Source organism: Gopherus evgoodei, chromosome 21, assembly GCF_007399415.2.
Source record: "Gopherus evgoodei ecotype Sinaloan lineage chromosome 21, rGopEvg1_v1.p, whole genome shotgun sequence".
NCBI lineage: Eukaryota > Metazoa > Chordata > Testudines > Testudinidae > Gopherus > Gopherus evgoodei.
Genome location: NC_044342.1, coordinates 196,452 through 208,439, shown reverse-complemented (window position 1 = coordinate 208,439; position 11,988 = coordinate 196,452). Strand labels below are relative to the sequence as shown.

Here is an 11,988-nt window from a genome sequence, read left to right as displayed (position 1 = left end):
GCTGGTTGGTATCTGGGCCGGACTGCAGACTCCACTTTGGATGGGGGAATCTTTACCTTCGCTGTAGTCAGTTGGTCTCCATCTTCAGCTGAACCTCCGAAGGAAGGTGGGAACAGAATAGTACAAGAGAGTGGTTAAAATGCTCAGCCATTGCAATGTGATTGCTCTGGCCAATCCAAGCGCTCCTGTCCAGGAGAGCTGGTTTGTCAAGGGAGGTCGTGTTAGCAGCTAAGTCCCTGTGACACTCTCCTCAGCAAGGGAGAGCTGTGGTGCTGTTGAAATATCCAGCACCTCCCTGACATTCCCACCTGTCGGCCTTGCCGGCAAACTCCTTGAGATCTTCTAGTCCAAACCTGGCCTTGCAGGTCCCAGTCATTGTCCCCAGAGGCCATTCCCTGAAGTTCCCAGTCCTGCTGCTGGGAGACTCACAGGAATTATTAAATTCATTGTCTCCACAGAGACCGAGCACTGGATGGCCTGTTGGGTTAGCTGTAGGCTCACACCTGCTTTATCCCAGGAGCTTCACCTGATGGTCTTTAAAGACCAATCAATCTTCCTTGAAATGGGCAAGAAAACGGAGAAAATCAGTAAATGAAAAGTGGGTGAACCCAGAACTGATGCTTCTCAGAGAAAACATCACTGGGTGGGGAAGGAACGTTAGTGACCAGGGAGGGAAATATGGCATGGTAGCAAATGAACTTGGACGTCATCTCCCTTTGGACACATCACCCATCTCCTGGGATTGGGTGAAGGAAGCTCCATAGCCCTGGGGGTTGTTGGAGGGCTCAGTCCCCACTGTCTCTCTTCAGAGTTCCCAGAAAGCTTTCGGCCAGCTCTGCGGCTGTCCCCACCGGGTCCTGAGTTCACCATTGGTGAGTCTGTTACCCTGACATGCTCAGCTCCCAGCTGGGAGAAGAAGATGGGGTTCTGCTTCCTCAAGGCCGGGGAACAAGTGGCATGCACGAGACAGGCCCTGGAGGACTCTCAGAGTTACCAGATTGGCAGACTTGGCATGGAGGATTCTGGCTCGTACACCTGCATGTACCGGGTAGCCGAACCTGGGCAGGAGATCTCCTCCCTAGAGAGCCAGCCCATCTCCATCAGAGTCACGGGTGAGGCCTCTTTCTCTCCGCAAGTACCAGCAGGGACCAGCATCAGAACATAAGAGCTGCCATGCTGGTCCCTGGTCCGTCTAGCCCAGTAGCCTGTCTCCGATGGTGGCCCATACCAGAGCTTCAGGGGGAGCGTACAGAACAGGGCAGTTATGGAAGGATCCAGCCCAGGCATCCATCATGGCTTGTAGTAGTCAGAGGTTCAGCCTCACCCCGAGCATTGGGTTGTGTGTCCCTGACCATCTTGGCTAAGAGCCATTGATGGACCTGTCCTCCATGAATGGATCCTCTACTTTTGGGAACCCAGATATGCTTTTGGCCATCACAGCATCCAAAGGCAAGAAGAGTGACAGAGACCAGGCAACTGGATGGTTGACCTCAGGGGGTGGACAGTGAATCTCTGGGGCTCTTTCTCCACCTGGCTTGTCCTTGCACTTCTGGCTGTGTTTGGCACTGAGGGAAGCTCTGATTTGCTCTTCGCTGTTGGGGCGCAGAATGTGGCCACCAGGGGATGGGAGGTATGAAGAGATTCTCTGTTGAAGGGTGGAAGTGGGGGTGTAGCTTCTCCAAGGAGTATGTGACAGCTCCTCATTTTATTTGCACAATCAGCCAGGTGCTCTTCATTCAGAGCCCTTCAGTTTCTATTCTTGCTTTCTGTGCTCTTCATTCTCTCCAGGTGTCCCACTCCCCCTGCCGGCACCCCAAATCATTCTGGACCCCCCCAAACACATCTATTTTCACAGGGAACATGTCAAGATCACCTGCTCAGTTCCTGGCATCGAGCAGCTGAGGGGATACAGATTCTACCATCGAAGAGGGGAGCAGATTGGACAAATTGGAGAAATGGTCTGAGGTAAACAGGATGAAGTTCAATAAAGATAAATGCAAAGTGCTCCACTTAGGAAGGAACAATCAGTTTCACACATACAGAATGGGAAGAGACTGTCTAGGAAGGAGTATGGCAGAAAGAGATCTAGGGGTCATAGTGGACCACAAGCTTAATATGAGTGAACAGTGTGATACTGTTGCAAAAAAAGCAAACATGATTCTGGGATGCATTAACAGGTGTGTTGTAAACAAGACACGAGAAGTCATTCTTCCGCTTTACTCTGCGCTGGTTAGGCCTCAACTGGAGTATTGTGTCCAGTTCTGGGCACCGCATTTCAAGAAAGATGTGGAGAAATTGGAGAGGGTCCAGAGAAGAGCAACAAGAATGATTAAAGGTCTTGAGAACATGACCTATGAAGGAAGGCTGAAGGAATTGGGTTTATTTAGTTTGGAAAAGAGAAGACTGAGAGGGGACCTGATATCAGTTTTCAGGTATCTAAAAGGGTGTCATCAGGAGGAGGGAGAAAACTTGTTCACCTTAGCCTCCAATGGAGATTTAGGTTAGACATTAGGAAAAAGTTCCTAACTGTCAGGGTAGTTAAACACTGGAATAGATTGCCTAGGGAAGTTGTAGAATCTCCATCGCTGGAGATATTTAAGAGTAGGTTAGATAAATGTCTATTAGGGATGGTTTAGACAGTATTTGGTCCTGCCATGAGGGCAGGGGACTGGACTCGATGACCTCTCGAGGTCCCTTCCAGTCCTAGAGTCTATGAGTCTATGAGATCTCTGAGCTGGATGAGGGTGCTTGGCTGGAGCGTATGGCTATGACTGGGAATGCTGGGGCATACTCCTGTGCCTATTGGATAACCCGATCTGGGCAAGTGATCCTGTCAGGGAAGAGTGACTCCATCTCCATCACCGTGAGTGGTGAGTCCGGCCCCGTCTGCACCACCCCTTTGCCCTTGGTATGTGTTCTGGACAGGCCCTACTTCCATGGGCTCCAGAGTCTTCATGGCTTCCTGTTGAATCCCATTGACCATTGTGAGGTGGGAAACTGAGACAGGATCCCACCCAATATTGGCTTAATCCATTTTTTCAATTTTATTTATTTATTTTCAGTTTGAATCATTAACACTTGTCAGTTCTGATCATACACAAGTGATAAACAATAAGACAGATCGGACTGAACAGGTAGGGGCCCAAGTTTCCAAATTTGTCTCCGTCTCTGGACCAGTGTTCTCTAGTTTGAGCCCTCGGTCACTTTGTTTTTATACATTAATTTGTGCTTCTATGTCTGTCATCCTGTGTCTCCAGTTATACATTTACCCAAACATTCATAAGTTTTTTGCATTCTTCTCTGCTGTTACAAATCATTGGTGTTATATGAAAATAACTCCATGATTCTTTTACCATCTAGTGTACATTGTCATGAACTATGAAGATTAAACGAATAAAACAGCCTTTATTTTTCCCATTCCACATATTGCAGTGGTAGGTGTTCAGCAGGATTTGACATCCCAGAAATCCAATACATGGCCAATGGTGGCCCTAAAATCACAGAAAAGCTTCCTAGTTGTAATGGGTTTGCTTAAAAAATTGACAACCACACAACTGCAAACAAGGCACACATGACTTGAAGTACTCACCAAGGTTGTCAACATTTAGACCCATTTGCCAAATGCCTCCCCAGAGGAGTGAAGATTGGTTGACCTGGAGATCTTTAAATCATCTCCGAACAAGAGTTGGCAACTTCAAAGTCAGTCTATGGAAGTGGGGCTAATCCAATGACCCAGACACATGTGACTGCGGCAGACACAAAGTAGGGAACATCTCTTGATCTGCCAGCTCCTGGGAGAAGATCTGCAGACTGGGCCATAGCACGTGCTATGGGAAAACCTGTGATTGTCGTGGAGGACACATGATGAAAAAGACCATTCAACATCCATCATCATGAACGATTAGTATTAAACTACCAAACCACAGCCTTGATTTATACCATTCAGCACATTTCTCACTCTGTAGCGCCACAGCTCATTTCCTGTGTGTCATCCTCAGTTATCCAGGAGCGTCACCATTATTTTTCTTAAGAAGAGAAATTTATGGAGACCACCAGGTCCTTCTGGCGTCATATCCTCGCCTTTGCCAAATGTGGGTGTGTCCAGGCTCATTTGCTCCAAGTTCAGCAGCTCCAAGTTCAGCACTTCTGATTCTAAATCACTCTAAATCTCACCAGGAATTTTGCCTGTTATATTTTGAGGTGCTTATTTGGTTAGGTGCTGTAGCCATTCCCCCACAGCTCTGTCAATTGTGAGATGCTGTTCCTCTCAGACTGCGGATTGGCATCTGCCCTGTGGGGTGTTTGCTGTGGGGTGTTTCACAGGCTGAAGGATCACTGGACTCCCCGTATTGTCTTCTCTTGACTCTGGAGGTAGCCCCTCTGCACTGACCCCTTTCTCTATTGCAGCTCCTCCTCTGGCCCCCAAACTCTCTCTGCATCCCAAGCTCCCTGTGTACCTGCCCGGGGAGAAGGTCACCCTCAACTGCTCAGCCCCCCCATGGCGAGGAGGTGGCGGGGTTCAGGTTCCACCAGCACAGAGGGAACCAGACCCCTGAAGAGCTGCCAGCTGCCAGCGGGGGGCCCTGGATAAACCTCACGGCACAGACAGGGAATGACGGCTCCTACACCTGTCAGTACTGGAGATGGGAGGCCGGGCAGGAGATTGTATCCGAGATCAGTAACAGCATCACTGTACCAGTGTCAGGTGAGGCTCTGACCCCTGGGATGCTCCCGCCAAGGTCTCTCCCCAAATCTCAGGTGGTGCTAGACAGACAGAGGAGCAGTGGGGCTGCCCCTAGTGCCCATTATACAGTACAGCCGCCCCTTCCCCACCCCCACCCTCTGCTGCCCCCTAGTGCCCATTATACAGTACAGCCGCCCCTTCCCTGCCCCCACCCTCTGCTGCCCCCTAGTGCCCATTATACAATACAGCTGCCCCTTCCCCACCCCCACCCTCTGCTGCCCCCTAGTGCCCATTATACAGTACAGCCGCCCCTTCCCACCCCCACCCTCTGCTGCCCCCTAGTGCCCATTATACAGTACAGCCGCCCCTTCCCCGCCCCCACCCTCTGCTGCCCCTAGTGCCCATTATACAGTACAGCCGCCCCTTCCTGACACTCAGCAGGGTCATTCCTTTGCTGACCCCTCCCCTATTCTGCCCCTTCACATCTCCCTCCCCAGCCAGGGCTGAGTATGGATCCCCCATCCAGAGTGGTGAGCGAAGGGTTCCCCCTGTTCATCACCTGCACGGCCCCCAAGGATGCCAACAAGCGGAGGTTTCACTTCTACAAGGATGCAGTCAAGCTCATTCCCACGGATGTTGGGTCTGAGATCAGCACCATGGAGCACGGCACTGGCTTTATGAATGTTTCTGTGCTCGGCCTCCCATGGGCCGGTCCTGAGCGCACTGGGGAATTCACCTGTGGGTACGAGGAGAACATGAGTGGGAGGTGGATCCTGTCCCCCAGGAGCTGGGCTGTGAACGTCACCTCAGGCTCCATTCAGGATATGTCTACATTTCACAGCATGCCCAGCTCTCACTCATCCACACATGAATCAGTCTGACTGGGGTCAACAAGCACTCAGGAGCTGGGTCCTGGGACCCTGCTGTGGGGGTTGGTCAGAGCCCCAGCCCCACTATCATGTGGGTTCAAGCCCAGGCTATCTGCAGTGTGGACACAGCTCAAGCCCCAGACCCGGCTCAGAAGGTCTTCCTGCTGCAGTGTGGATGTGTTAGCAAGGCCCAGAGACCCGGGTGCAGCCATTGCAATCCCAGCATGGACTGAGAAACACCAGCTTCACGTGCCCAGATCCCCCAAACCACCAGGCAAGCTGCTTGCCAGGGGAGAAATCAGAGCCAGGCATCACCCCTGGGAGATGGAGCATAAAGGATTTTATGACCCAGGGTCCGGCTCGCACGTCTGAGCCACGGAGGGTGGCACTGCACCTGAGGGCAGTTCCTCTATTCTAGCAGTGGGCGCAAAATACCCCTCGTTTGCTGGCAGCTCACCTGTCCCCTTCTCATCCCCAGCCTGGCCTCTGTGGATCCCTCTGGTGGCTGGAGGCATCGGGACAGCAGCTCTGCTCCCTCTGCTTCTCCTCATCTGCCTCTGCAGGAGGAGGAAAGGTACTACAGGAAGGGAGATGAGAGGAGGCATGGAAGCTGGGTCTCCCACTTAGGGGCCCTGAATTGCTGCCAGCATCTGGATTTGGGGGTGGAAGAAGCTGGGACTGGGGAGTTGCGGGGGATCCAAAAGGCCTTTATTAGTTATAGTCCCTGCATGTTACCAAGTTCAGAATTCAAAGCATGTGACGGAGGAAAACAGGATCAGATTCCCCCTTCTGCACTCTTGGGAGGGGGGCACTTTTTGGAGTCAATCAGCAGAAGAGAGCCTTGTGGGCACCCACCAGGGGATATGCTCCCTGGCCACCAGCTCTGAGCCCTGCTCCTCTGAAAGCAGACTGGCCCCCAATTCGGTCACACACGCCTGCTCCATCCCTCAGCTTCCAGGCAGCTCGGGTTTATCCGGTTCACTGGCTTCACCTTAGAGCACCGTTCTCCTCTGCGTGAGGTGCTCGGTCATGTCTCCAGGGACACCGAACTGAAGGTTATTTCATGGGGCTAGAGGTAAAGATGCAGAGAGAATCAGGAATCAGGATTTGGAAACAGAAGGGGATACGTGAAAAGACCCCCTGAGATACAGTCGAGAGCCAGTGCTTGGGAACACGGTACGTTCCTGTTCTCTTCGGCATGCCTCATCCCACCAGCCGGCCTTGCAGCCTTGTCCGATATGTAGAGCAGAGGGATCCTCCTCTAAGGTGGTGGGTTTCTCCCCCCACAGGCTCACTGCACAATATCCTACATCGCTCTAAAGTGGTTCCCTGTTCAAACACCTCCCACTGAGCATGGCAATTCTGAGAGCTTTGCTTTCGGCCAAGGCCCCACTATACCATGCAGGCTCCTGTTTAATGGCTGTTTCCCCTTCTCTTCACAGGTGGTGTCGTGGCAGAGACACAGTAAGTTGCCTCAATTCCAGAGGCCGATACATCCCCACCCCTCAGAGACTGGCTCTGTCCATCCCTCACAGGGCTTGTCCGGGTACCCTCCCCACTCTGAACTCTGGAGTACAGATGTGGGGACCCGCATGAAGGACCCCCTAAGCTTATTTTTACCAGCTTAGGTTAAACACTTCCCCAAGGCACAAATTCCTTTCCTTGTCCTTGGATGGTATTGCTGCCACCACCAAGTGATTTAGACAAAGATTCAGGAAAAGGACCACTTGGAGTTCCTGTTTCCACAAAATATCTCCCCAAGCCTCTTCATCCCCTTTCTTGAGGAGGTTTGAGAATAATATACCAACCAATTGCCTTTAATAAAAGTACAGACCAGACCCTTTATGTTTAGGACACTAAAATCAATCAGATTCTTAAAAGAAGAACTTTATTATAAAGAAAGAAGTAAAGGAAGCACCTCTGTAAAATCAAAATAAAAAGGTAATTTTACAGGATAATAAAGAAAATTAAAACGAAGAAGTTTCCCCTCTCATCTCAACTTCAAAGTTACAAAAATAGAAATAAACCTCCATCTTATCTTTTGAAAAATTCACAAGCTAAAACAAAAGATAATCTAATGCATTTCCTTGCCCTTACTTGCAATTATGTCATTTTAGATGTATCGTTTCAAGGTATCTTTTCAAAAGATGGCTTCCCTGCTTGGTCTCTCTCTCTCTATCCAGAGGGAACAAAGAGATCACAAACAAAACCTCCCCCCTCCCCAGATTTGAAAGTATCATCTTTCCTTATTGGTCCTTTTGGTCAGGTGCCAACCAGGTTATTTCAGCTTCTTAAAAATAATTCTGTACCTCTGTCTGTACTTCTGGCCAGGAGAGTTTTTATGTTACTGCATACATAAAGGTTGTTACCCTTCCATTTATATTTATCACAGGCTATCCATGCCCACCCACCCCAACAGGTTGTCCCAACCCAGTTTCTTATGGGATCTAATCCAGTAAATTTCCTAGGTCTCCAACTTCTAATCTATGGTCTGATAATATTTGCTGCAACACTGCCATGTACTAGGATGGGGCATCTTCTCCCCTAGGCCAAGCTGGTAGGACCTGTGTTGAGAATGACTAGGCTTGGCAGAATTCATTTTTTGTTTTTCTGTAATTTAAATGGATAATATCAATGGTTATTTTTTTCTTCTTCAAATTGTCAGAGTCGCAGGAAATTCTGAGTAAGACTTAGACTCTAATCCTTTAAGGACAGGAGACATCAACTAAAACAAACTGCCAATGTCTCATGTCAAAATAGGCAAAGTAAATATCCTTAAAGCAAACTAAATAGGCAGCATTTTTCTTACTTTGCCTATTTGTAAATTTTGATCATCATCAATGGAAATACTTTTTAAATCCGTTTGTGTGTGTATGGCAAAGTTGACCTTTGCCGACATTGACCAAGGAAGATCTTTTTCATTTGTAGGTTTGGGAGCATTAGAACATGGAATGAATGAATGAGTATGAGAGATGAATGAGAGAGAGGATGAATGGGAGACAGAACGAAAGAACAAGACTAAAGGAGAGCACATGAATCAATGAAGGAAGGAAGTAGAAGAGATGATTGGGAGACAGAAGGAAGGGGTGTGTGACAGAGGGAACTAAAGAGAACAGAAAAGTGATTATGAGAAAGAATGAATGAAAGAAAAAGAGGAAATGATTGAGAGAGACAGACAGAATAAAAGAAGGAAAGAAAGAGAAAATGACTGAGTTTGCAAAGAGATGAATGAGAAGCAAAGATGAATCAATGGGAATGGATTATTGCAAAAAACAAAAGCTATAGTAACCTTGACCCAACCACTGCAGCCACCTCCTCTCTCCTCAGTGCCATTACCACAGTAACCCTAAATCTTCTTGCCCTGGGATCAGAACTCCAACCCTGCTCAGCAGACCCTGCTACACCACTGATATTTGGTTCTCCCTCTTTCAGCCCACATTATGTCAACAGACCCTCCAGCACTGGCACAGGTGAGTAACAATCCCAGGTGCCACCATAGCTGACAGAGACACATACCCCACTGGTGGAAGACATGGGGTCTGGAACCCCGAGGTGGAGTCTCTGGGGCACTTCCCCTTAAGAGGGGAATTTCTGACTGCCACACTCTGACTTCCTTATGGGTAACTCTAATGTGAGGTTACCACCAGTGATTAAAGATGGGAACCACAGAAAAGAGAAGATATTTACCCCCTAAGATCTCCTGGAAGACCAGGCCACAGGGAATGATCTCTTGTGTGGTTAGTTCTGCAGCAATGGAGCCATGATGGGCAGCTCCAGCCAGTGACCCACAACCACCCAGCACTGCCCAATAACCCTAGAGGGAAGCCCAGAGTGGGTCGAAACCCTCAGAAAAGGGGCAAGAGAGAAGAGGATGCAGATGCCAGGGTAGAGTGCAACTCCTTGGTAAGATCAGGAGAGAGCGCACCACCTTCAGAGCCCCATATCCTGCTCCCTGCATCACCGAAACCCCCAGTGCCATCCTGGGGCATTGGGATCAGCAACGACTGCATGGGGAGAGCACCCCCTATTGTGTCTCCACCCTGATCCTTGCAACACAGCTCCCCCTATCCACTGCATAGGGTCAGCATAAACTCCAAGGGGAGAGCTTCACTTCCGAGCCTCCCATCCTGCTCCCCACAGCAGAGTGCCCCCTGCTGCCACACTAAGGCATTGGGGTCAGCACAAACTGCACAGGGAGACATCCTCTACTACAACCCCCCATCCAACAGCATGCAGCAGAGCACCCCCTAGTGTCCCATTGGGGGATTGTAGTCTGCACTGAGCAGAGAGTGTCCCCTCCTGCACTTCCTAGCGTGCTCCCTGCAGCACAGCCCCCCCAGCTGACATGAGGCCCTGTCTTTTCTGTCCTAGGTGAGCAATCCCGTCTATTCCATGCTGAATCCCTCTAGTGCCGTGGCCCAGCAGAGAGGAGGAAAGTACGTCTCGGAGGCTGTGGTGTACAGCGAAATCCTACACTGATCATGGCCTCTGCCACCACACTGTGAGTTCGAGCAGGGAATGGGACTGGGATCCAGGCTCTGTGAAGGGAGTAGGTTAGAGCAGGGAGAGCGGTAATTCCTAACACTTGGGTTATTTGCAGCATACAGGTTAGAGGAGGGAGTTTGGGTTTTAATCTGTCACAGAGAAGCGGTTACAGAACTATGTGAAATAGTCCAGAGGGGCCCCTACCCCTACGTCTGTTCCAATGCACACTGCACCCTTTTGTTGTGGGAACCTTCTCTTACAATGGGACCCCCTGGATATTATTACTCCCGTTCCTTCTCCGTGGAGTTCTGGGTCAGTGTTTCCAAAAATCCTTTAAACAAAATGAAATCAAGCTGGTTTTCATTAAGTGGTTAGATAGGGGAGTGGCCTCGACACACACACAGATCTCATCCCCTCCAGTAGGGGGCAGAAGGGAGGGACACACACACACACACACACACACACACACACACACACACACACACACACACACACACACACACACACACACGGCTGGAGGAGAGCCTCTGAGTAAGAGATCTATGCAACATCCCCAGCATCAAAAGAGCATCCAATACTGGGAAACATTAATCAAACCACTGAAAACAGCCACTGGGGGTGAGCACTGACCACTCTTAAACACAGTTAGTGCTACCCCTCCAAAGGGATCTTCTCCCAGGGCTGCAATGCAGCCATTTTTGGAGGATGGTTTAACAGCAGTTTATCAGCATCAGGGCAAATGCTGCAGAAGGGGATCTCGCCCTGTCATGGTACAATTCCCCACTCTGAACCTTAGCGTCCAAAAGATGGGATACCAGCATGAATTCCTCTAAGCTCAATTACCAGCTTAGGACCTGTAGCGCTGCCACCAACCAGGAATTCCAGTGCCTGGTACACTCTGGTCCCCCCAAAACCTTGCCCGGGGAACCCCAAGACCCAGACCCTCTGGATCTTAACACAAGGAAAGAAAACCCTTTCCCCCACCGTCGCCTCTCCCAGGCTTCCCCTCCCTGGGTTACCCTGGAAGATCACTGTGATTCAAAACTCCTTGAATCTTTAAACAGAGAGGACAATTCACCTTCCTCCCTCCTTCTCTTTCCCCCTCCCAGACTCTTCCTGAGAGAGAAAGTAATCCTGACACAGAGAGAAATTAGCCTCTCTCTCCCCCTTCCCTCCTTTCTCCCCACCAATTCCCTGGTGAATCCAGGCCCAGTCCCCTGGGGTCTCACCAGAATAAAAAGACAATTAGGTTCTTAAACAAGAAAAGCTTTTAATTAAAGAGAGAAAAACAGTAAAAATTATCTTTGTAAATTTAAAATGGAACAGGTACAGGGTCTTTCAGCTATAGACACTGGGAATACTCTCCCAGCCTAAGTATACAGGTACAAATTAAAATCTTTTCAGTAAAATACCAATTTGAACTCCTTCCAACCAAATACACATTTGCAAATAAAGAAAACAAACATAAGCGTAACTCGCCTTATCTACCTCGTACTCACTATTCTGGATCTATAAGAACCTGTATCAGGAAGATTGGAGAGAAACCTGGTTGCACATCTTATCCCTCTGAGCCCCCAGAGTGAACAACCAAAAACTAACAGCACAGCACAAAAACTTCCCTCCCTCAAGATTTGAAAGTATCATGTCCTCTGATTGGTCCTCTGCTCAGGTGACAGCCAGGCTTACTGAACTTGTTAACCCTTTACAGTCAAAGAGATATAAAGTACTTCTGTGCTATTAACTTTTCTTATCTGTTTATGACACGCCCCCAGTACCAAAATGCAGCCACTTCTAGGGTGGAACATGGCAGGTCTTGAAGAGGTGCCTGGAAGAGCTGTTAGAGATGGGGATGTGACATTCCCCTGGTGTTATCTAGACCAGTGATCTGCTAGGTCACTCCAATGCTTGACTCTGAGAGCCAGCCTTACCCTGCTCTGCTGTGAGAACCCC

General features: G+C 49.4%; 1 protein-coding gene across 1 annotated transcript; it reads left to right on the top strand.

The window, feature by feature from the left end:
• The first annotated feature begins 856 nt into the window (after window positions 1–856).
• LOC115638345 lies at window positions 857–10,394 on the top strand. The gene is made up of 10 exons (XM_030539951.1): window positions 857–1,112; window positions 1,789–1,937; window positions 2,726–2,870; window positions 4,408–4,472; window positions 5,182–5,426; window positions 6,117–6,127; window positions 6,996–7,017; window positions 8,986–9,023; window positions 9,296–9,456; window positions 9,925–10,394. Exons 1-10 carry the CDS (start codon window positions 920–922, stop codon window positions 10,030–10,032), a joined length of 1,137 nt encoding a protein of 378 aa, XP_030395811.1. The 5' UTR covers window positions 857–919; the 3' UTR covers window positions 10,033–10,394.
• Window positions 10,395–11,988: the final 1,594 nt, after the last annotated feature.

Bases quoted from the DNA above. Each gene is read 5' to 3' on its own strand.
- LOC115638345 (XM_030539951.1), top strand. From the start codon at position 920: ATGGGGTTCTGCTTCCTCAAGGCCGGGGAACAAGTGGCATGCACGAGA. The intron at 7,018-8,985 runs GTAAGTTGCCTC...TCCCTCTTTCAG, and splicing joins GGTGTCGTGGCAGAGACACA to CCCACATTATGTCAACAGAC. The intron at 9,024-9,295 runs GTGAGTAACAAT...TTGTGTGGTTAG, and splicing joins ACCCTCCAGCACTGGCACAG to TTCTGCAGCAATGGAGCCAT.